General features: G+C 34.8%; 1 protein-coding gene across 3 annotated transcripts in view; it reads right to left on the reverse strand.

The window, feature by feature from the left end:
• LOC109051771 (tyrosine-protein phosphatase non-receptor type 13-like) overlaps positions 1 to 27016 on the reverse strand; it is a 69236-nt gene that overhangs the window by 22630 nt on the left and 19590 nt on the right. Inside the window, exons 7-20 of one of the 3 annotated variants that reach the window (XM_042778685.1) lie at positions 21647 to 22192; positions 17677 to 17689; positions 10536 to 10612; positions 9300 to 9390; positions 7184 to 7382; positions 6314 to 6388; positions 6054 to 6228; positions 5359 to 5509; positions 4517 to 4655; positions 4178 to 4330; positions 3717 to 3899; positions 3432 to 3594; positions 2770 to 3133; positions 715 to 823 (exon numbers count right to left, since the gene is read on the reverse strand). In XM_042778685.1, the coding sequence (XP_042634619.1) occupies positions 715 to 823; positions 2770 to 3133; positions 3432 to 3594; positions 3717 to 3899; positions 4178 to 4330; positions 4517 to 4655; positions 5359 to 5509; positions 6054 to 6228; positions 6314 to 6388; positions 7184 to 7382; positions 9300 to 9390; positions 10536 to 10612; positions 17677 to 17689; positions 21647 to 22192 (2438 nt within the window). Of the gene's footprint in view, positions 1 to 714; positions 824 to 2769; positions 3134 to 3431; positions 3595 to 3716; positions 3900 to 4177; positions 4331 to 4516; positions 4656 to 5358; positions 5510 to 6053; positions 6229 to 6313; positions 6389 to 7183; positions 7383 to 9299; positions 9391 to 10535; positions 10613 to 17676; positions 17690 to 21646; positions 22193 to 27016 lie in introns of those variants that run through there. The other 2 variants (XM_042778682.1, XM_042778684.1) reach the window with 2 other exon arrangements.

A 27016-nucleotide genomic window follows, 5' to 3' on the forward strand; every position in this document is an offset into this window, starting at 1 on the left:
TTACAGATGAAGAATATACCTGTGAAATGTACGTTATGCATTAAGGAAAACAGCACATTTCAAACAGCGTGTCTCTGTCAGCCTCACATGCAGCCTTTCTGTCAGATCATCTAACGGGGCGAGCGCAAGCTGCATTGAACTGAAACTATAAATTATAGGCTACTAGGAGAGAAATAAAACACAGAAAATATTTAAATGCAAAACAAACTAAAAAAATGCTCTGCTTGGTTGAACTCTGTTGCTTGTTTGGATACTGTGCGTGGACAGGGGCGCCACTAGATTTTTGCGTAGTTTAGAGTGACAAATCGTACCAGCGTACATTGAGGTCAAAAGCCACTACACAAAATGCGTACAGGTTGGCAGGTCTGCATGCGGAGGAAGATTTGGGCTGTTGCTCTCTCTGATCTGACAGCGGCTGATGGGATGAAATAGAGAGGTAAAAATCAAAAAATCAACAAAGGAACAGAGCTATAAAAAACTGAAAAAAAGATAAAACGAAAGAGGCAGACAGGGGCTGACTCCAGAGAGAGGCACAGACAGATTCCGCCCAGTATCCTGACAGACTATCAAAAGAGAGAGACTACAAAGCAAGGAAGTTAGAGACAGCAAAAGAACATTCAAAAGCAGACACGTTCTTTGAGGGAGATGAGCCATTTTCCAGACAGGCTCGAGTAGAGATAAGAAAGAAACAGCTGGTTGTGTCTCGTTGTCCTCACCTACGACATATGCCTGTCCTGTGTCCTCACAGGAGGAAGAGTCGGACTCTTTCTTCATGCTTTTGGGGCTCCAGTGAGGACTGTCATCGACCATGGCGCTGAACACACTGATGATGCAGGGAATAAAGAAAATGATCATGAAAATCAGCACAGAGGCAATTATCTCCAGCGACAGTATGGAATAAATGCAGTTATATTCATTTTCTGATCAATCCATAGTATCGCAACTCTAATATTGCAACACTGCATATTTAGAAACCAAAATTACATACTCAATTCTTAAAAATGTACTTGATTACTATCTGCTAAATCAAGACTTCCCTCACAAGAACACTCTTCCTGTGAGCATGCATCACAGAAACATAACAATTATCTTCAGAGGAATATAAAAATGTTTGCAAACATCTGCAAACAGAGTTTTAAGACCATCACTCTCACATGCACAGCGGCTGTCTGTCTCCCATGAGAGCTGATTAATGCTGTAAGCCCCGGGCATGCTCAGTGCCAGGCTAACAGAGCAACAGAGAAATGCAAAACAGGAGAGTGTGACAGACGTAAAGACATTAAAACAAACTGCAGACGAGTGGGAGAGTGAGACAGGTATAGAAAACCAAAAGTAACAGAGAAGGAGAGTGAGACAAGTATAAGGCCAGTTTAAAGGCACACAATGATAATCGAGAGAGTAAGACGGGTGTAAAGTCACAAGGCAACCAAGCAGAAGAGTGAGACGAGTGTAAAAACAGTGTAAAGCAAAGACAATAAAGCAGGAGAGTGAGACAGTTGTAAAGACATTAAAGAAACTGTAAAAAAAAAAAAAAAAAAAAGGGTTAAGACAGAAAGAAATAAGACAAACTGTATGGATCAGGAGAGTGAGACGGGGACAAAGACATCATAAACTACAGCAGAAAAGAACAGTGAGATGGGTATAAAGACATTGTAAAATAAGTGTAAAATGAGTGTAAAGATTTAGAAAAAAGACACGCAAATGACCTCCAACTATAACGGAAAAATTCTTGCAGTCTGGGCAGTGAAGGAAAAACTCTGAAACTTTTAAAGGCTGGAACTTATGGAACATTCAAGTATTATTGAAATTACATAGAGTTTTAACTTTATTTTACTTTAATTCATATGCCTTAGTCAGAATAAATAGTCAGAGTTGGAATTAAAAGCGAGCAAACAATTTTGTTCAATTCATTGCAATTTAGTTTGTATCTCCTCTGAGTATTAGATTGGGACATGCCCAGAAAGAAAAAAAAGGATTTTTTATGTTTCATTTTATTTTATTTTTTTTGTGGTGTAAATGTAATTTATTCTGAAGCAATATTTTCAATATTTGCCCCTTAAAATTATTTCCAAGGCATTTTTTTTTTTTTTTTTTTTTTACTTAAAGGGCATTTTATTTAATGACTTTTAATGCCATTTAAAGGGATACTCCACCCAAAATGAAAATTTTGTCATTGATCACTACCCCATGTCGTGCCAAACCCGTAAAAGCTCTGTTCGCCTTCGGAACACAATTTAAGATATTTTGGATGAAAACCTGGAGGCTTGAGACTGTCCCATAGACTGCCAAGTAAATAACAGTCTCAAGCTCCATAAAAGGTATGAAGTTCCTGTAGCTTCATATAACACAGATTGCACGTCTGATGGCAGATGGAGTATTCTGATGATGACTTTCATACCTTTTATGGAGCTTGAGACTGTTATTTACTTGGCAGTCTATGGGACAGTCTCAAGCCTCCAGGTTTTCATCCAAAATATCTTAAATTGTGCTCCGAAGACGAACAATGCTTTTACGGGTTTGGAATGACATGGGGGTAAGTGATTAATGACATAATTTTCATTTTGGGGTGGAGTAACCCTTTAAGGACTTAATTTTCGTTAAATCCATTTAATGACTTTTAATGCTTTCTGATGCTCTGCGGAAACCCTGCATATAAGACAAACTTCAGATGAGAGATGAGATGAGAAAGTAATACTACAAGACTACCGAATAAGACAAGAATGCAACAGTCATTTGTTTTGCAAATATACGTTTGCATGTGTCTCTCACCCTTCCTGCTGTCTGGCGACGGCGATGGAGTCTGTGTCGGAGCTTGCACGTTGGTGTGTTGATGCAAGCACTTGTGATCGTGCCATGCCGCTCTGTGATTGGCTACTGAAAGGCACCATCCTGTGCTCTGGTGACTCAGGCAGTTGACCCAGGTTATGATGAGAACGACTCTTCATCTTGGTGTTGGAGCTGCTGCTGAACCCCGGATAGGGCGGCTCGGGTGGAACAGAGATCCGACTCGAACTCTTGCTGAGGGAGATCTCAGAGTAGGACATCCTCTTGTAGAGTTCAGGGTCTGTGCTAGGGGACAGACTAACTGCGCCCATCCCGTCAGAGAACTGCAGACTCCTCAGAGGAGAGTTCTCTGGAGGGAAAAAGGACATGCAAAGTACAGTTAAAAATATACCATAATGCATTGTTTCTGAATAAATGTATTAATAAGATCTTTCTGGCACAAACTTGACGTGGCACATAAAAATAAAGAAATCAAGCATCTTAGATTTCTTGCCTTTCTTGCCAACAAATATACAATTTGAATCTACATTTACAATATTTATGGTGTTTTCTTGTTCTTTTTTCCTTCAAAAAGAGTAAAAAATAAGAACCAGTGTTTGATTTATCCATCACCATTTTGCTTGCTCATTTTTTTTTCTTCTTCTCACCCAGGTCTTGCAGTTCTTGGTTGTTCTGTCTGGCCTTCATGTGCAGGTGGAATTTGTACTGGGCCGAACACAGGTTCAGCAGATACTGGCAGGTCTTCTGACTGTCTGTCTGAAACAGATGTTTGATCCCATCTGACGTGTTCTGCAAGCAAATCTTCTTTTTCTACCATACAGAAACACAAAGACATAAGGGGTGTTACTAGCTTCTTTGGCTTTTCTCTGGGAGACTCCAGCACAGCCGTGTGATTTCCACTAAATGTAAACATGCACATTTAAACATTTTACCGTGAAAGAGATCTTCTTGGTATCCCTCCAGGGGAACCTTAGCACAGGGGTTCGATTTCCATTCAGGACCTCGAAGATGAGGACACCCTTCGAGTAAAGGCCCAGCATGATGCCAGTCAGGGATCTCTTCTCTGGAAGCACACGATGGAAGTGAACTCCATATTCCGGCAGTCTCTGGCACACCTTTACATAACAGAGAAATGACGAGACAGATCTAATCACATGCAGACCACAACAACAGCTATTAGGAAAGGAAATTTAACTGAATCAAAATATTTATGGTCCGTTTATTCACAATTACTGATTGCACTTATCTCGTCAAAAAAATAACCAATTCATGTCTGTGAATGCCAACAACCAAATTCAAAGTACAAATTTTGGTCTTGCGACTGCTCAAATTCAAACAGCTGTAATCAAGAGTATCTGAGAGAAAACAGATTGCAGCAATCTTTGTTCCTGACCTTGAGGAACTCAAGCTCGGCCTCCTGCTCCGAAGCGTTGTAGTACGAGCTGTGGAGTTTGGGTAGCTCTTCTTTAATGGTGGTCTGATCAATCTTATCCAGAACCGAAGCAGGGAGGTAGTGTTCTGTGCGGAAATATGTCTTTCCATGGAGCTGATGGAATACAAAGAAAACATGTACTTATGTAAGATGATGCCAAGATGGTCAAGATGATATATATATATTTTTTTAGTTTTACAAAAATCTTAATTCATATTTTAGATACAATGCATTTTCAGTGGTGCTCAAATAAAATAAAAAAATAAAATGTTCATCTATTTTTCCAATTGTGGTTTGTACCGCAGTCTGATAGTCCCCAAACTCCGCCTGCAGTGCCAGAGATGCCAAGATCATGGCATTTTCCAGGTCACATCGTACCCGCTCCTCTAGTATATCCTTCCGCAGCTGCAAGTAGTACTGGTGTTTGGTCATCGTGTGTCTATATAAAGCAATGTTAATTAATTTATTTGGGTTAACTGAATAATACATAGATATAAATATATACATGCATATATTAATAATCGTTCAAAAGTATGAATAATAATAATTGTTTCATAAGAATGTCTGATTATTCAGCTTTGACTTCACAGGAATAGATTACATTTTAAAATGTATTAAAATAGTACAAGGTTTTAATTGTAATAGTATTACACTATATTACTGTTTTACTAGACACACTTTTTGTGCATGAAATACACATGAATACAAACAGTTGATCAAACCTAACACTGAAAACCAGGACATGTTTGGGCATGTATGATCAAACAATGCAAACTAAGTCTAAACTGAAAGAAGTGAGAAAACGAATATAGACCACAAATATATTTTTAACTATTTCAAACTATTCCCTTAAAAACATATTTTTGTCACTGCAGCATAATCGAAACCCACTGTGAACTGGTTTATATTTTCTTTTTTGTGGCCTAACAAGAAGAACATGTTACAACACTGAGTTCTGGAGTTGGAACAATAAAATGAAAATAGCAGAAAAAGTTTTTGGCTTTCTAGCTACATTTCTGATAGTAAAGATTGCAATGATTTAATGCATTATTTTGCAATACATAAAAAAGCTACCGACTCACAAGATAGAAACTATATTTTTGGACTCTGATTATGTTGTGAGGCGGCCCCTAAGCTCTTACTGTATCAGACTGATATCATCCTGAAAGAACTTGATACGCAGAAACAGATTAAAATTGACATCCATCTTCTTTTTCCTAGGGTCATCCTTCCAACCGTCAGGCGCTACCTTTGAAAGTTTGGCATCAGGTTCAACAAAGTAGAACTCGTCATCTAAAAAAAAGGAAACAGAAAGAAATATAAAAACTGATTATGCTAAAAGAGTTCAATACAGCATAACATGTAAAGCAGCCTTTGGCTTGGGAGGCATGAGTCAGAGAACTTAATGAACCATCTGTGGACACAAACCACCTGTGTCCATTAGAGCCGTAACTAGAGAAGTCACACAGGGGCAGCGTGTCAGGAAGAGAACAACAGAGTTATTTATTCTGTTATATTTACACACTTCATAATCAAATAACTCGTTTACCTGAACAGGTACCAATAACATAAATCGTACTGTTGACATTTCAAGGAAATTCTTCCTAAATACCAATCAAAAAAGGAGCAATGAGATATAATAAATTCAGCATGGTGCTTTCATTCAAACTCAAAAAATAACAACAGAACTGTGTAGGAAATTTAATTTATCACAGAATAAGACTATTTAGCTTTTGGTATCAGACAGAAAGGTATACAAAATACTAATGGGGGCAGAAAGGTAGGGAATGGATTTTAACATGGTTCCATCACAGTTTAAAAGGAGATGTTTATGCACCTTTAAGGTAGGCGAGACTGAATAGATGGTGCTCCACCAGTCCAATGTGAGCTACGACCATGTCCAAAACGTCCTTACAGACCGCCTTCACATCGCAACACAGCTCCAACTTCTGCCCATTCAGTAAGACAAACCCCACCTTCCTCTGACTCTCCTCCACCTTCCCACGCTTGTTCTGTCGAAACACATGCAAAAACGAATAATGCACACATATGCACAGATACGTTGCTGTATGAAGCAAAGCAGATTAGCTGTCTTACCATTATGGATGAAGGAACGGTTAAAACCACAGTTGGCTCGCTGCTCATCCTCACAAACTCGGGGCCAAACAAATTCTACAATAAAAACAAATACATTTTTAAAACATCCCACAGAGTTAAACTTAGTTTTAGTAACAATTCAAAGTGATTCTGATTTCTCATTCAGAAAAGCTATATATCATTTACAATTTAACATCTTAAGTCAAACTGAATTATTTTGTGTTTGCATCATTCACACTATAACTTGCATAAACTGAATTCAATCTGAATTATGTTGTCTTTTATTTATTCAGCTTTGCATCATTCACACTTAAACACCATTCAAATAAACAATAATGCAAAGCTTAAGTGAATTCAATGTGAATTCAGATGAAATGGATTTATTTTGCTTTACATCAATCATGCTAAAACCTGCATAAAAAAGCAGTAATTTTATTCACAATGTAACATGCATTAAGTGAAATAAATTGGAATGCAGTTTTAGCATATTCAATCTGAATTCAGTTCTGGATTACGTCAATTACAACAAACATGAAAAAAACTTAATAAACAATAAATCAATAAAACTAAATAAATAAAAAATAAGTAGATTTATTTTGCTTTACATCAATCATGCTAAAACCTGCATAAATAAGCATTCAGTTGAATGCAATTACTTCAAGAAAGTTATAGTGTGAATGACACACATCTGAAGTGAATCCATTTGAATCTAGATGGTCTGGATTACATTATCTTTGGATTATTCATAATGTAATATGCATAAAGTGAATTCAATCTGAATTCAGTTAAATTTGATTACTTTATCTTTCTCTTTTACAACTGTAACTTGTATAATGTGAATTCAATCTGAATTCAGCTGCACTGTATTACTTTAGATTTGCGTGGATGGAGGCCTGCTTCCAAAGGACTGCTGTGAAGGGGCTCCGCCAGGTCCAGTATGGAGGCGCGGGGGTCTTCGCCAGGATAGACGGAGGCTCTAGACAGCCGGGCCTGGAGCCTGTGTAACTCTTCCTGACGCTGGATCAGAAGTTCTGTGCCCAACAGCTCATCCTGACACGCCTCAAAAAGTCTGTACACAAGGCAAAACCAGGATGGGGTTTGTAAATTCGTAATTCAGTGCATTTTCACTGCTTACATCACCTTTGATTTCAGCTTAGAAATCTATTTTTGTTTAAAAAATATTATTCACACTTCAACATTCAGATCATAAGTTGGAAAGGTGAAAATGAATCCCTTAAAATTCAAAATAATAGAATCTGAAAATAAACTTTGCTAGCAGAATGAGCTTGAAGCGTTGTGCATTATGTCAGCACACTGGCATGCCACCCAACAGCAGAGCCAGCTGGGTGCCGTGGGTCTTCGCATTGGGCATCCTCATGGAATCAATTACTGAACTCTGGCCCCAAACCTGCTCTACACAACAACAGCACCAGGAAACCATTGTCATGACCGCATCACTGCCAGCATCTACTGCAGGGTAGAGCAGTGTGGGCGAGTTCACCTGGTTAACCAGCAGGGGGAGGAGTAGAATCACTGACTTAATGAGAAATATATTAGATGAAAGTATTTACAGTATTTACACTGACTTTTGGGGGTTTGCCAAGGAAAATAAGAATAAAATGCAACAAAAGCTGCTGGGAGATCACTGGAAAAGCTGTTAATAGGCAGAGAACGAGGGAAAACAGTGGGATATCAAAGTGCAAAGTATCTAACATAAACTGGCCTTACGATTATGGCAATAATGATGACAATTTAAAATGCTCATTTTTACATTTATAAGCAGCACACTTTTTCTGTAATCTGAATAACACACAGACAGACCTTAAAAGTTATATTAGCTAGGACAGCCTGTAGGCACAATGATTTTCATATTAAGATGCTAATATTTATTGCATACTATTGCATACAGAAACCTGTTGACATTTAATTGACACGTGAAGCATTATTTGGCTAATTTATGAGCCTTTAAAATTGTGAGAACAACTTAAAATGTCACAATATTTGTTAAGATTTTTTGGCTTGAATACAACCCAATATACTTACCCAAAGTAAGGGAATATACTGTACTAACCCAAACCTTACTCTTAAAAGCAGGAAAAAAAGTATTTACATCACGTTTACCTTTGAGGATGTCCCCATAGAGAGGTTTTGTGTTGTACGTATCATTTCTAGGGACAATTATGTCCCCAAAGTAAAAGTAAAGCCACACACACACACACAGAGAGAGAGAGAGAGAGAGAGAGAGAAAGCTGTGGTTCTTGTAACCAGAACTAAACATGAACAGGATGAAAGAAAATGAACTCAGCAGGGGCACTGTCTTCATTAGGGATTTTCTCTGATAGAATTTTGCATGAGCACATTTCAGTATGTGCACATGTCTGGCAAGTGTTTTATAATGGACAATCACTGAAGAAGCGTGTTTTCATAGGAGTTTGCACTGGTCAGGGGTACTTCTATACATATAGGCATGAACAATCACTCTGACAGAGAAACTGTTCACTGTTGATGTCAAGCAGCTTTCAGATCACCATATTTGACAAATTCAGAATTTTTTGCTGTTTAATAATTCTGAATGGATCCGTATATATCTATATAGTGGTCTGTTGGCATCTCTGTGTGGTCAGTTTTTGCTGTTGCACTGTATACATACATTCTGAATTATGAAAAAAAAAAAAGTTAATATATCTTGAAAAATAAAATTTACTTAGTAAAACAAATATCTTTATTTAAAATGTTTCAAGTCTTAATACTTTTTCTTTTTTATACTGGGACAATTCATACCGGGATGTATGCTAAAATTGTTAGATGTGGCGCCCTACCTAGAACATTTTACCACCAGCCGCCACTGGAACTCAAGAAGGGTTTAGATTATCATTAACTTGGACTGGGGTCCACAACCACAAAAGACCTCAAAAAGGGGTTAGTACAGACAGGACATGCATGGCTGAACAACACAAAGCAGGAAACAGAGAAAAAGAGAGAATACCTGTGTCTCTGTGCACTGCCGAGCGAAACCGCATCATGCTCTACCAGACCAGCCTGAGAGCTGTAACGCCTCAAATCTTCCGGCTTCTTAGCTGTTTGAGTACAGAAGAAAGTTGTGAAATAAAGGTATGTTCAATACAGTAATATGCAAATAAAACATTGTTTATGTCCCCTACATGTACCGGATGGTCATCAATGAGTGAATTCAAATGACATCCACCCACATTCATCTAAAGTGTTGAAATGGTCATGGTATTATGACAATCAAACACAGCAACCACAAACACAAATTCACAGTTTTATGTCTCAGATTAACTGCATAAAAAAAAAATATATATATATATATATAATCATATACATACATACATACACACACACAACATATATATATATATATATATATATATATATATATATATATACATATATATATATATAAATATATATATATTATATAAATACACTTTTACACACACAATCACACACACACACACACACACATATATATATATATATATATAGTTTTTTTAATATTTTTAAATTAACAAGTTGAAATTGTATAAAAGGGCAATTCAAAAACCTATTTAAAATTTGCTTTAGACAAAAACTGTGACTCTGTTTCAAATTGAATCTGTGAAAAAAATTCCTTAAACCAGCAGAATTTAGCTAAATATGTTTCAGAGATCATTTTGACTTTAATAAAATATGACCCAGATAGTGCCAGGTAGAATACTAACAAACTGTAGTCTATTACTGATTACAAATTATATAATAGAAAATAAATTGTAGTTAGTAACATAATCTGTTGGATCACACACATTAGGTAATGTATTCTCACTGTGTTTTGATTACTTTTAGATTACTTTTGACCTAACTTGTAAGAATATTTTCCATTCTTTGTTATTAACATGAAATAGTGCATTAAACATGAAATTACACCAAGGTTTCCCAAACTGTGGTTCGTGAGATGATGAAGACCTGTTAGATACTTAAATCATAAAATGTCAAATTAAACTAATTGTGTGGCCTTTCTATTTTCTGTGTAATTATAGTTCACCGACTAGTGGCTGGTGTGTGCAGATCTACAAAACTGAAAACTTTCCAAATGTATATGAGCGGTAGGATCTTTTTAATTTTTTATAGAAAGGATGTATTCACTGGACCTAGAAATACTTTATGCACCTGTTGTGTTAAAAAAATATCAAAACACAGAGACCGCTGAGGTCATTAGAACAACCTTGTCTGTAGTCGGGGTCTGATGATGTCACTGAGGGGCTTTCGCTGGAGGAGCTGTAGTCGCTGTGGTATCTTCTGATAAAATTAAAATACTTTAAAGATTCACACAAAACAAAACAACATTCATAAAATTAAAATTCTTTTAAATTCCACTTTGTAAGAATTCAGCACAGCACATTCAAATACTTGAGTTAACATGTTAATAATTTTTTTTTTTGTTGTTGAGAATATCAGAGACAGTGCTGCTCTCACGTTGTATTTTAGCCATCCAGGTTATTTTGATAAACTCAAGTGTGATTTGCTGATGTTATTTTATTTCCCCTGAAGGCTGTCGGAGCGCTCAGTTTTCAAACAAGAAACTTTGCAATTGAAGACCCAAGACCTCAAACCTGATAAAACCACTTCAGGCTGATTCAATAAATGTTAACTAAACTGTGGATTAATAAGTGACACAACTGAGGAACCCAACAAATACTAATAAAAATAAAAAATTTTCATATAACTTAATTATATATATTTTTTTATTCCAAAACTGAATTTTATATATATATATATATAAATATGTATGTATTATATATGTATGTGGTGGCTTGTGTGTGTGTGTGAGCTGTAGTCGCTGATGGGGCATCTTCCCCAAAAATGCAGAACTTCCCATCACTACCGGATGATCCACAAAACCGATGCAACCGGTTTCTTGAAATTCGAGAACGAGTCAATTCCATTCGTTATCTGGCTCGGCTCGTGTTCATCTTCAAATCTCTCTTCACAGCAGTTCATGTCAGTGTACTTTTTGAGTAAAGAATATCTCCGGATATTGGTTTATTTGAACTCAGTAGGGAGTGCCAGCCATGTTTAAAAAAGTTAACAGCTTAAGTGTCATTTGTGGATTAATGCTTATTGTTGACACGAACCGTTTCAAACGCTTCAGTTCGATTTGGTGAACTGGTTCAGAAGATCCGGTTTACATCGATTGATTCGTTCGCGAACCGGATATCACTAAACTGCAGTGATAAAACGCGCTCATAACAGACCCGAGAGAAGTCAATGCTGACTAAACTGTCGTAGTTTTTTGATATTTTTGGACACAAAATGTATTGAGGATGCTTCAAAAAATTCTAACGAAAATAAGATGTCCAAACACATGGTACTATTGTTAGATAATTTTTAAATTACTTTTATGGATTTGGACAGTATATTCCAATACTGAATTTCAATGGAGGGACAGAAAGCTCTCGACTATATCTAAAATATCTTATATATGTGTTCCGAATATGAACGGATATCTCACGGGTAAAATTAGCAAATTATATATACACATATACATGCATACATTTGAAAAATATTACTAGAAAGTGTATTAATGCAAATCTAAAATTAGCAAATTATATATACACATATACATGCATACATTTGAAAAATATTACTAGAAAGTGTATATTTTACACACTCCAATTCATTCATTTTAATTGAAATAAAATTCAATTAAACTACAGTAAAAAATAAAGTATATAAAAATATTCAATATTAAATTAAGTGTGTGTGTGTGTGTGTGTGTGTGTATATATATATAAACTAGATATAGATATAATTATATAATAATAAACAAAGTAAATAGTCAATATTAATTAAGTGTGTGTGTATATACACATATACATATATATATATATATATATATATATATATATATATATATATATTATATATATATATATAATTAAAAAGTGTGTGTGTATATAAAATATAAATTTGACTTTTCATTTCTGAAATTAATAGCAGATTTCATTGCCATTACTTTTAAATGGTTTCTTAAATTATTTTGTTCAATGATTTGTGTCCGGTTGGTCTAACATCTTCCCCTTGAGAAATACTATAGTGCCTGTCTGTTTATTCTCAGTCAAATTATTTCCAAGTTTGCATTTCCATACCAAGTTCAGGTAGGAAAATCTGAATCACTGACTCAGCTTTACTTAGTGATGTAATGCATGTACATGCATACACTACCTAAATTATGACTGAAGCTTGACAGCATCCCAGTGTGTGGTGCGTCACCTCTGTGCACTATTTGACAAGTCTGTCAGAACCAGAAAATCAAGTCCATGCACTTAAAATTACTCAATGCTACATATTTAGCATTAACAGAATTCCTGAAGGATTTCTCAAGCCAGGAGTTTCGGAAAGTCAGATGTCAAGATACACAAGAACAATGAAGCTTTCGTCTCATGCTGGACTGACTGCTCTCCTCAGTAAACTATGAGTTCAACCTTGAGTGAAACTTCTAAACAATGACAATTATGTAAAGACACTGGTGCAAATGCAACCACTTGTCTTTCTCTGAAACAGTCTTGAAATGTTGAAAGATGCATAAACAGTTAAATAAATTCAGTGAACCAACCAGTCCCATTGACTTAAATGAAACCACACGCTCATGGAGGAAATATAGACAAAAAAAAAACAACATTCCTGACCTGGACCATCACTGTTTGCTTGTGAGGCCTAAGGTGCATTGTTTTGTCCTGTGAGATATATATATATATATATATATATATTTATATATATATATATATATATATATATATATATTATTAGGAATTATTAGTAATTTCCAGTATTCCCAAAAGTGGGCAATTATCATTAGATTGTAAAAGAGAATTTTTTTGTACAATGAGAGGTAATGATCCACAAGATTAAAAATAAGAAAAAAACAAATCAACAAGTCACAATGTCCAGATTTGCCATTCATTCCAAAAATAACAAAAAGAAAATAAAAACTAATAATTATGTTATATTTATATATATATATATATATATATATATATATATTAATATAAATAAATATTTATATATATATATATATATATATATATATATATTAATATAAATAACAATAAAATAAATACATACATTTATTTTGTTACTATATATTTTTATTATGTATTTACTTATTTTGTTAATATTTATTTATAGGGGAAATATTATTAGTAATTTCCATTATTCTCTATATTATATTGTTATATAGTAATTTTTGTAAAATCATTTTTAACAGTACAACATATAGTACTATTATGCATACTTATAATTAGTGCATCACATTGCAAAAAGAAAAAAACTGCTATAAAATGCTAAAAATTATTTTAAAATGATTTACTTAAAAATCAATTGAAAATAATTACTTCCTTTTTTGATATAATAAAACTTGGCCACATTATTTTGTCAGATACACTCTGCAATGCTTGTGTACAAAAACCCAAGGACCTGGCACCCCTTGGGAGGGGTGTTAAAAACCACTGTACTAACACAAACCAAGACACACACTAAACAAAACCCCAAAACAGACACGCATACACATTCTACTTAGACTACAATGGAAAACGCTGCCCACACAGTGCAGTTATCAGAGGCTGGTGGGAGTTTGGCGGGTTGTGAAGTGAGTCACTCGCACACAAACACCCAGCGTATCATCAGAGCAGCCCATAACAACATCCACGGCACTGGAGGTATGACAGCACGTCTGCTAAAAGCCTCTGAACTCCCTCGAGTGTGCGCTTTCTCTCAGCTCATGATTTATTTTACAACTCTTTTTGTAGAGCGAAAATCTGTGAAATGGACAGAAAAAAAAGGAGGAGTGCATTAGAGAGCAGGACAGCGAGTTCTGCCACAGGCTGCACTCATCACGTCATGTCATACAAATCAATTTTCTGCCATATTTCATGCCACTTTGCAGATGTGAGTCATCATTCTAGAGAAAATACCTAAACCACAAGCTGAACAATAATGATGAACGAGATCTGCCAAATCAATGTGATCAATTTTTTTTTGATGACACGACACAGAGCTCTATGCAGTTTTACATGCTCCTGTCTCATTAATGGACCATATTTATGGGTCTTTTTATCTGGAATGCCTCATTTATTTATTTAGTAAAATGATTCATTCAAATGTGACAACGCAAGAATGGTATTTAAAACAACTTACATGAAAATTTGTTCTGCTCAAGTTTCATGAATGGCCTATTGTTTAAAATAAAATAAAATAAATAAATAAAATAAAATAAAATAAAATCATGAAAATAAAAAAATAAAATAAAAACTCACAAACAAAAAAAAAAACAAATTTTAAAATTAAAATAACCATAAAATAAATAAAATAAAATAAAAATAAAATAAAATAAAAATAAAATAAAATAATAAATAAAATAAAATAAATAATAAACTAAAATACAAATTGGTTAAAATCAAATAAAATAAAATAAATAAAATAAAAAAATAAATAAAATAAAATAAAATAAAATTAAAAATAAAAATATAAAATAACACATTCACAAAATTTAAATATCTAATAAATGGACAAGAGCCATGCACATTCACAAAACATCTGTAAATTAAGGCAGAACAGATGGTCTCCCAGTGGATGCTGGATCTGTGATGACCTCAGATCCTGTAAGTCCACCAGAAGCTCAGAGGATCGCTATGTGCAGGTGGACAGGTCACAAACATCACGCCACCACAGCATCTTCTGCCAAATCACTTTTCAGGCAGGAAAAAACACCCACATTTAGGCTTATTCTGTTGTCTTCTCTTTTCCCTACACTCCTTTTCCCAATCCAGCTTTCTCTTCATCACTTCCTCATGTTCCTTGCCTATTTCCAGTATTTTTTTTTTTCCTCACCAATCTCCGCTGATGTTGATGTTCTCGAGGCACAGGGCAGTCTGGACTCATATACCACCAAAAGCCTTACATGCAAATGGATTTCAACTTAAAAATACACAAAAACTAAGGAAGAGAAAATGAATGGGGTAATTACAGCCTGATGAGGACAGAAAGCACAGAAGGGTTTCAGGAGTGAGGTGGTTTTCATTAGAGTCGCTTTGTTTTGTGCTGATTTTAAGAGGAAGGTCAGAGTTTTTTGGAAAAAGCTTTCATTCCGTCAAGTCAGAGTTCTTGTGTTTCTACTTTGTTTTTCAAGATCAAATATAAACACATGCAACAGTCTCAGGCCGTGTGGTTTTGTAGCAAAAACTTACTCTGAGTTGCTCTTTAAATCTACAACAAAAAATTTTTTTCCCCTTCCAGATACATGGTTTCACAAGAACATGCATATAATAAATCATACAAACAAGGTACAGTATATAGAGGATGACAAGCGTAGAATGTTATAAACAAATTGTAAACAAAAAATAAATATTATATTTACACACTATGACATCTTAAGAAAGAAAGAGATTTAAAAATATACGAATTTCATTGCATTAAATAACAAAATTTTAAACTAAGTGACATCTGCAAAAAAAATGATGCTACAACTTTTCTTAGAATTAATTAACTGGTTATTTTGCAAATACGTTTAACATAAAAGGTCATTTTACTTTAATAAATTAAGTTTCTTTAGGTTTGACCAGAAATTGTCAAAATATTTTTAGTTCACCCATAAATGAAAATTTTGCCATCATGCCCTCAAGTGTATGAGTTTATTTCTTCTGCACAACATATTTTGAAGAATGCTGGAAACCAAAAAGTTGCTGGTACCCATTGATTTTATATAGCATTCTTTATATACTATAGAAGTCAATGGCTACCAGCAACTGTTTGGTTACCAACATTCTTCAAAATATCTTCTTTTGTGTTCAACAGAAGAAAAGAAACTCATGAGGGAAAGTAAATGATGACAACATTTTTGGGTAAACTACCCCTTAAATTTTGAACAGCATATCTATTGCTCTATTATTTGAATGAATCGATTATTTATAGAATGTTCAAATTGAAAGACTGTCATCTTACATAAACTTCACAGTTTAAAGTTTAAGCCATATTAAGTGTCTCTCACATTAACTGTGTCTTATGACTCTTGATGTATAATTAAAAGAGTCTCTCTCAACAGATATGTCCAAAATGACACACAAACTGGTAAACTGTAGGCAAGTAGAACTCTCTAAATCTGATCTCAGGAGAAAGTTCAACTCCTCAGAGAGCTTTAGATATGCATGGTGTTGGATAGATAAAATCTGATCAGATCCTCTCTGCGAAACTACAAGTAGATAAGATCATGACAGGTCACAAAGCAGATGTCTTAACCCAGAAGAAATGCTCCATACCAGGAAGACCTGTGGAATGAAGAAGTGGTGGAGTTTTACATGTGATCTGGGAAGTGTCTCCACATCTCAGAGTTTCCTGAAGCTCTAGTTGAGCGTGGGGGAAGTCTTTGAAAAGCTTTTAAATCCAAATGACCTTTGACCTGCAGGGTGAGAGATCTCCCATAAAGTGTAATCCACACAGATGGACTGAGCTTTAACATGAAATAATCTCTTTCCGCTCTCATCACTCTCTCTTATTATCAGGATATGCAGTGACAATCGGACCCTGCTCAAGAATCCTGATCAAAAGCTCCTGAGTAATTCTGCTCACAAATGTCCCCTATAAAACACAACAGAGCAGACCTAACACACGAGACCTGACCGCAAGTAATGGACGGTTTCTCAAGTGAAAGGCGCATGTCTTCAATTACTGTCTGTAGGGTCAGCAAACTCCAAAACGGCCGATGCACCTTGATTTTAAAATATATATGTGTTTAGAGCAGAGTTCCCTGAATGAGATCCCAAAGAGCAGAGGAGTCGATATAGAAGTGCACATCTGAATCAAATAAAATCACAAATATGCACAATTCAAGCAATAATAATAATAATAATAATAATAATAATAATAATAATAATAATAATAATATCCATGGAATTCATTATTGTATAGATAAGTGAATCTAATTAATATTTAACTTTAAATTAAAAAAAGAACAATATTAAATAGAGATTTTTGCTACGTGCCAAAAATTGTGAAAATAAAATAAATAAAATATTGAAATTTGCACCATGATTTTACCAAAAACATGTCAGTAATATTTAACTTAAAATTAAAAAAAGAAAAATATTACATAATTAACTTTTTTGCTATGTGCCAAAGATAAGATAAAATAAAATAAAATAAAATAAAATAAAATAAAATAAAATAAAATAAAATGGATATTTGGACTATGATTCTATGAAAAAAAAAAATTTCATTTTCATAATTGAGAGAAACAAAAATAAAATAAAAATTTTTTAAAAAAGGAAGCAAAACTATATAAAAAAAATTTTGGGATCAGATGATGTTTGAAGTGTGAATGAGGATCTTATTTGAATTTATATTTGAGAGAAACAAAAACTAAACAAAAAACAAAGAAACAAATATAAAATCATTCTCATTGATGATTAAATGAGAATCTTGTTCGGATTCAGAATTGAGAGAAACAAAAACTAACAAAAGTTAGCAAACAAACAAATAACCATAATTCAATGAGAAACTTGTTCAAATTCACAAGGCCTGGTTACAAATTTGAGAGTGAAATTAAAGCTGGTGCAAACTACAGAAATGATAAAGATAAAGATGAAAAACTACAGAAATGAGGAACACAGCATACAGAACAGGCTCCAAACAGCACATTTATGTGCCTCAACAAATGATCTGTGCTCCATTACATTCATTCAGCAAATGAAGGCACTAAAACAATCAAAATATGTGCTCTTTGCCATCAAGCTTTGTGAACTCTGCTCTAATGGGGCTGGACATTCCTTCTCTTCAGGATTGTGGGTAATGTGGCCCATTACTGTCAGGAAAATGAGCCTGGCTCATGTTTACACAAGCGGACGGACAGGCGGCTCGATACACACAATCTTGTTGTCTCCTCACAAGAGCAATATGATGGGACAGATTCATCTTACACTTCACTTTAGAGAACACATAATTGAAAACAGGATTTTTCCTGCTCAGTATAACTGAATCAAAGCTGCAAAAACCTAAAAATGTCACTGTTATTACATCATAACCATGACTACCTTCACATACAGTATGATTGCGTAATTAATAAGCATAACAGCCAACCAACAGTCAGCAAACCAGGTCATTTACATAAGTCTTAAAGGTACAGTAGCAAAAAAGTCATTTAATTCTGAGTCTTACAGCAGATGGAAAGCACGTGTGAAAACCTAAATAGATTTTCTGGTGTAAAAAAAAATATCCTTGGCTATCATTTTAAGTGGAAAGATGCTACAAAAATAAGTGTAGAATATTGTCGCTTTAAAAAAACGACAGCCTCAGACAGAAAAGCTTAATGGACCCATGAGCCAGAGCAAAGCCGTATGGACTGGGAAGAGAATGTCCACCGTTGTAAAAATAGCAGCCAAACAGCTTGTGGGCTCAGTTCAGGGCCAGGTCGAATAGAAAAGCCTGAGGTTTTATATTATGAAGCAAAGCTTCACTCCATCGAGAAAATGTCCAGATGGAGGCCAGACGAAGGATGTGAACACAAATGTGGCACATATGAAGAATTCAACATCTCTTATGGCAACTCCAAGGCGGCAATAAGACAAGAAGGAAGACAGACAATATACGGGAGCATAAATTAAACATTTTTTGTCACATTATATTGAACACAGATTTACAGTCAAGCAAACTATGAGATTAAAAAAAATATCCAGACCTAATGGTCCTCAGTTAAGCAATGGAAAGTTCAATTAAATTTAGTTTATTTAAATGCAAATAGCAATACACTCTGTATGTATGTATGTATGTATGTATGTATGTATATATATATATAATATATATATATATATATATATATATAATGTGTGTGTGTGTGTGATTTTTAGTGTGATTTTTAGTGTGTGTGTGTGTTTAGTATTAAAATAATTATACTACTAAATTAGCAATTTTTAATTGTCTTTTATTAAAAAATGTAAATAAACCAATTTAGATGATTCTTGAATAAGTTTTTAAAATATAAAAATCTAATTTTTTTAAATTTAAAAAGAATACTGTAATTACTAAAAATAAAAAATTATAATGACTTACAAAATTAAAATAAATTTAATTTAATTTAATTTAAAAAAAAAAAAACACATTTACGTCATTCCCAAAGTTGCCTAGTCAGCTACTTTTTATTAGTAGCTTGCAATGAACTTTTTCAAAAGGGTAGCTTGACTGATGTTTAACAACTTTAAGTGAGCTTTCACAACACTGGGGAGCAGTGGAAAGTTTTGAATGAAAAGCTAGCGGAAAATGGCGAGAGAAACCCAGAGAAAAGGAACAACTGAAAGAGAGAGAGTAATAAGCATGCATAAGTATGTGAGCTTTGAAGGCCTAGAATTATACATCTTTCTAATTATTTCCAGGAATCTGGAGCCCTCAGCCAGTGTGAGTCATAAAGAACTGGCAACACGCCGCACGCACAAAATCTACGCACAACCCATTCATAACCCTGTGTTCACTCCCACCACACACAGACACCTCAGCTCTGCGTGCCGCCAAATGCTGGACTTTTATTACACAGGAGCTCAAAGGATAAGAAGAGCCAGAACTTCATTTGAAACACACAAACATTTAAGTGAAAAAAAGTGAAAGTGAAGTGACATACAGCCAAGTATGGTGACCCATACTCAGAATTTGTGCTCTGCATTTAACCCATCCAAAGTGCACACACACAGCAGTGAACACACACACACCGTGAACAAACACCAGGAGCAGTGGGCAGCCATTTATGCTGCGGCAGCCAGGGAGCAGTTGGGGGTTCGGTGCCTTGCTCAAGGGCACCTCAGTCGTGGTATTGCCGGCCCGAGACTCAAACCCACAACCTTAGGGTTAGGAGTCAAACTCTCTAACCATTAGGCCATGACTTCCCCCAAGGAAGAGTTAAAAAGAGTTAAATGTTTCGCTGCAACCTTTTGATTACACCAATTACAATGACATCAGAGCTGGTCTCCATCAGACAGTCCATTCACTGATCTGACTCATGCTGCACAAAAAAGGCTGAAATCAACAGTTCCATTCTGACAACTAGCTTCGCACGACTCACAACAAACAAAGTCTCGTTGATAGAATTCGCTTGAGGAACAACTAATTCTGGACATTTCTGCAAATTTACACAACCACAGACATTATTTCTATTTTCCATAATGGAATGATTCTCACAAAGCCTGACAAGAAATGACAGGGTCATATTTAACCTCAAGATCATAAGAAAAATAAATATAGAAATAAATAAATATTTTGCATATAGAAAATGAAGCATACGCGTTTTAGGTTTTTTTTTAATGCTTTTGTAAAATGTATTTTATGCTCTCAAAGCCTGCCTTTATTTGATCAAAAACACAGTAATAGTGTGAAATATCACTACAATTTAAACTTTATAATATATCTTAAAATGTACAATCCTTCAGAAATCATTCTCAAATATTTATTTATCTGCTCAAGAAATATTTCTGTAATATTGTGCTGCTTAATATTTTTGTGTAAATAGTAATGTGTGTATATCTCTCTCTCTCTCTCTCTCTCTCTCTATATATATATATATATATATAATTTCCTTAAACCAGCAGAATTGTGTGAGAATGAATAGAGAGAATTTATTTCAAATAGAAATCTTTTTTAACATTATAGATATCTTAACTGTCACTTTTGAACAAGTTAATGCATTTTTGCACAATAAAAGTGTTAATTTCTTTAAAAATATATATATATAATAAATATAGAGAAGGGAAAAAAAGCAATATATATATTTTTTATATCTTCAGACATATTTTATGCCCTAATTCTCTTTACCATTATGTGTCTAAGAATTTCACTTTTACTATTCCATTTATTTTCAATTACGATTCTCCTTATGTAAAACAAAAAAAAATCATGCCATACAAAGTCAATTTTTATGCCATATAAAGTCAAGAGCCATGTGGTACAAAAGTACTACCATGCTGTGAAAAAAAACCTAATAATTTCAAAAGTATTTCCTAAAAATACAGTAATGACAATTGGAGGGAAATATGCTTAACTGTCACAACAATAATGTCATAATTCGAATTATATTATAAATTGACTTGATATTTCTATTTTTGTAAAACATGACTGGAACATTTTCTTGACAGGTTTCCTGTGATTCTATTTATTCTTGTGGTATCAGTTGTTTTACATGTCTGAAAACAGATGATTTATGGCCATAATAATCTACAGCGTGCAGACTTCAGTGATAGTAAGAAAATCCGGCTATGTAATACAACATCACCTCAGAGAACATGGAGACTCAGTATCAGTACTCACCATCTATGGCCTGTTTGAGTGCTTGCAGTTTCTTATGCTTCTCTCTGATGCGGTCGTAAGCGCTGTTGAACGCTGAGCCGACCGACTGACTCGAATGGTGATGGGCCTTCCCGACATCTAGGCTCCCCATGTCCACGAAGCGAGAGTCCATGGACTTGGAAGACGACTTGTGTCGACCAGCTGAGCGTGTGCTCAGGGCGCTGCTGCCCCTGAGGGCGTCTTCCAGGGTCCCTAAGCGGAGTATATCTGGGTCAAGGCAGGCCAGGTCTGCTGAGGAGGCCCAGCTTTTGTTTCTCTGATGGGGATGTGAACGCTGGTTCACCTCCATGGGTCGGCCGCGCTGTTGCAGTTGTTGTTGTTGTTGCTGCTGGTGCAGTTCTGCAGGGGAGTCAGACCCAGCGTGGTACTCTGAAGGGGGGTACTGACTGAGCCCCTCGTCTTGGATGGGAAGAGAGCCCATAGAGCGACTGAGTCCGCGGTTCAGATTGGCCTGCTCCTGGGTTCGGGCTCTATAACGCTCCAGCACACGATGGGCAGCACTACGGCCTAATTGGGTGAAGAAGGAAAAAAAAAAAACACACAGACAAAAAAGGGTTAAATATCAAGAACTTGCAGAAGTATAAAGATGCATGATATTTCAGAAATGTGGTGATCAGGAAACATTTCTAATTAATAATGTTTAAAACAGCTGCACTGCTTAATATTTCTGTGAATCCATATTTTTTTTTTCAGGATTCAGAAAAATGTTTTGAAAATGTAAATCTTTCGTAATATAATAAATGTCTTTACTGTCCCTTTCGATCAATTGAATGCATTCTTGCAGGAAAAATAGTATATATTTATTGAGCTATTAATTAAGAGTATCTCACTGACCCCAAACTTTTAAACAGTAATGTAGGGGGAATTTTTATTTTTATTTTTATTTTTTGTACTGTTACAATATTTTTAAGCATATTTTAAGTCCTTTTCTTAAAAATTCTTTTTACCACTGGCTATTCAGGAATTTTACTTCTATTTCCATTACTTTTAATAATGTTTTTTAAACAGTAATGATGTTATACACTTATTTTTACACCTAAAATCAGCATAAAAGTAGTATAAAAATATTAAACAAATACAATTAAAATAAAGTAATTTAAAATATATATAAATTGTTCTTAACATTACGCTAAAGACGAATGAAGGAAAAATGTGCTTAATAATGTCATTTGGCTTTATTTTGTTTATGCAAAATATATTTTTTACGAAGCATGACTGGAACATTTTTATTTGGCTCGTTACGTAAGATTCACCCGCCGTTTATTACTGTGCTATCAACTATTTCATCTATTGGTCATTTTACATGTCTGAAAACGGGTGGTTCTTGACCATAATAATCTACAATGTCCTAGGACTACAACCTAATTGTTTGTAAAGGTTAAACATACATAAACTTCCAAAGACAAATAAGAATCTATTGAAGGACATGAATGAAATGTAGGGCCCTTGCTGAGCATTTTTATTGGATCACATTTGTCAATACAAGATTAAAATGGGTCCTAATTGGCTGAAAGAACAGAAGGAACCATTGTGGCCTTCTAGTGGTTACGAGCTCCTCTAAAGCCTCTCTGATTTCACCCTGAGCTTCCAGCGACACGCTCGTTAGCCATGCCAATTCCAGCCCTGTCCATCAGGAAGACATGGATGTTCCAGAGGCTTCTCTCTTAGGGAACTGTTAGAGCTTTGAATGGCTCAACAAGGGGCCTTTTCTCTCATGTTCCATAAAAAGCTTAGTATATCGTAGGAGCAAAGACAGATCTGGGGTGATTTCAAGCGGTTAATGAAGAGAGGCATGCTAAAGTCATTACACACTGACCTAGACGCTTCAAAACCCATGACTCTGGAAGGATACCAGTCACTAAATAGAATATAAAAGTGTCTGAATATTAAGAGTCTTGCCATATTTACTTCAAAATCGCGTTGGTCTATAAGGTCTTATAATTGTAATGAAACTTAAGTAGATTTTTCTTACATATTTCTAGTGCAGCAGATTAACAAAAAAGAAAAAAAGTAAGACGGGGACTTTGTTCCATCAGTTGTTGATTGGATGTTGAAATGTGGGAATTGCATTGAAAACTGAAGATTTCAGGGGCGGGATTTAAGTGGACTAAACAAATGGAGAAGTCCTGTATACGTCACAAGAGAGAAGTCAGTCGTTTTCACCAGAAAATCCAGTTTAGACATTTAAATTAAACAATCTGAGGTCAAAATACAAATAATAATATAAAATAAATATAGAAATTGTTCAAAATAAGATCTATAATATGCATTTAGAAAACAGGCGAAAAGGGTGAATCTTCATTTAAAATAAATAATATAAATAATATATACAAGAATAATATAAATAATTGAATATAAATAAAATTAATTATAAAGAAAAATAATTTACTCATACTGAAGCTTTTTATTTATTACTCTTTTTTTATTATTTGTCTTTTTGACACTTTTTTTTTTAAACAACATGGATAGAAGATAAGAAGATCATCCCCTAGCATGTTGCAAAAACAATTATGCTAATTAAGAACCATATAGTTGTTTATTTGCAGTATCTGTTTTGTTGAAGCACGTGATTCGCTCATGTATGCTGCAAACATGCTAAACATTATCTAAAAATAAAGTAGAAAAATCCTGTTAAACAATTGTGGCTAGTAATAGCACAATGCTAACTGCATCAGTAGTGCTTTTACTTGCATAAAAAGGAGCTGCAAATGCTACTGAAGCATTAGTATAAAGTCTCAGAAGCCACATAAGGACAACCACAATGAAATTCAAACATTTACACTCTTATTTTGACCACCTTGAAATAGATACGATGCAGATGTGATTTTCTTAGGATTAGCATTGCTGCAGGTCTACTCTCCTGAAGCTAATGCTAGTGTGAACCCGTATACCCTGAGAACGTCAACAAACATTCAATTTAAGAAATGAGAACAATGACACAGTCTGAGACCACAGTTATTACTTTACTGCTGAGGTTTCATGACATCTGTAAAGCCAAAAATAAACCAGCGTGAAGTGAGTCACCATCTAGGCAGGCTTGTTTTCTCACATCATGACCCCGATTCGTGTCCAGATACGACAGCATGAAAACCAAACACCCTACAGAACACACAGTAAAAAAAAAAAAAAAAAAAACCCTGGGAAATATCCATTACTGATCGATGCCATGCCTCAGTTACATAACGCTCCGGTCGTGTTTGTGCTGCAGCACCGCTGAAACCACTAGCAAGACTTGGTCATATTTTCCAAAATGAAACACTCTGGTTTTGGTTTGTGGTGATGTGCTTGTCTAGATTCGGTTCAAACTCTTGTCTATGCACAGAGAGAGGACGAGAAGTGAGAGGCAGACAGAAGATCGATGGAGAGCGAAAGCAATGAGGGAGTTGGAAAGTTGGGAGAGGAACAGAGAAGAAGGGGAGAGAAAGATGACAAGAAAAGAGAAAAAAAAAAGTTCTTTGTTTGGCACATCGTTAAACTATAAAGCATATGAAGTCTGAAAGAGAGATGAGAAAAACAGAAAGAGAGCGAAAGAGAAGACCAAGAGATGTTAGTGAAGACTTAGAACAGCTAAAATAAAACGATGTTCAAAATTATAACAACTGCCAACTGCATACTACACGGTATATACAAGTCAGTCAGTTACTTGCTGTCTTTGTAATTAACTATGAAATTGACAAATATAAATTGTAACAATCACAAAAAAAATGTAAAAACTGTTTCTACACAATTTTTTTTTACCCTTGTTTCGTTCAAAAGTCGGTAATATTTTTAAAATGTTTATGAAAAATAGGTTTTTCTTTTTTTTTTTTATCAAAAATACACACTCTGTATGTTTGTGTGTGTGTGTATATATATATATATATATATATATAATATGCTGATTTGATGCTCAAGAAACATTTCTTATTTATCAATATATGAATTTTCAGCTTCATTACTTCAGTCTTCAGTGTCACATGATCCTTCAAAAATCATTGTAATATGCTGATCTGCTGCTCAAGGAACATTTCTCATTTATCAATTATTATAAATTAGGGATGCACCGATATGAACATTTAGGTCGATACCGATAATTCTTTAAATTTAAAAGCCGATAACCGGAATATATATACATACATAAAAAAACACACAAACACACACGGAATATATATATATATATATACACACACACACACACACACACACACACACACACACACACAAACAAACACACACACATACACATACACACACACACACATATACACACTTTGTTGTATGCAACAAGCAGTATGCAAATAAACTTAAACTGAATTGAAAAACTAATTTCCCCAGAACCACTATTTATCTAAAAATAAATAAATATCACAAAATTCCCCAAAACTTTCTATCTGCAATCTTAAGATTATATGGAAACCTTAGCACCACTCTTTAGTTTCAGATCGGCACTTTTAGTTTTTGTGCTGTTCTGGCTTGTCTCTTGTGGCAGGAAGGATCTTTTATCCTTCAGTTCTGATAAGCACCAGCTCCTGAGGGGCCAAAGCCATGTCAGTTCAGAACCAAGCCCTGCTCTGTTTACATTCTCAATCACTTCCTCTTAATTTGCTAAATGTTGAGTGATGAGTCAGCACGAAGCGCAGCACTTCACAGAATTAAAACAATCAGTCAGAGATTATTACAAAGCGAAGAAAGCATAAGCTGTGATTACAATCAAAATATCGTCATTTATTAACAGCAACTCCAAACGTGTGGTTGACGCAAAAGACGACTGGAAGATCAGGAGTGTGAGCGTGTATTGACACGTCTGTGTGTTTGGCTGTGCATGTGTGTGTGGGTGAAAGCAAGACAGTATGGAAGAAGATTAGTCTCAAATATAATTCACGCAAAAAACACGATTCACACATGCGTAGACAATTTCACATGCATGACACCTAATTCACGTACACACAAAAAAAATTCACGTGCGTGAAAAAAAATATATATTGGGTCTGTCGTAAAAAATCAGATGCAATTCACATGCGCAAAAATAAATTATATATTCATAAAAGCCCTACATTTCACAAATGCAAAACACAATTCGTAGATATACAACTGTGCACAAAAACCTTAGAATGTTTAAATTGTACGAGTGACTGAATGTACAGTACAAATCGTCATTTACTACGAATCCACTCGGATTTGTGTGTGTGTGTTTTTGAGACTTTCCTGGCAGAGCTCTCTTCCCACGTGGGTCTGTCGTACTCTTTAGCCAATCAGATGCGAGCTTACCATTCAACCAATCATACGACAGACCCACGTGGGAAGAGAGCTCTGCCAGGAAAGTCTCAAAAACACACACACACAAATCCGAGT

This window comes from Cyprinus carpio, chromosome A21 (assembly GCF_018340385.1).
Source record: "Cyprinus carpio isolate SPL01 chromosome A21, ASM1834038v1, whole genome shotgun sequence".
NCBI lineage: Eukaryota > Metazoa > Chordata > Actinopteri > Cypriniformes > Cyprinidae > Cyprinus > Cyprinus carpio.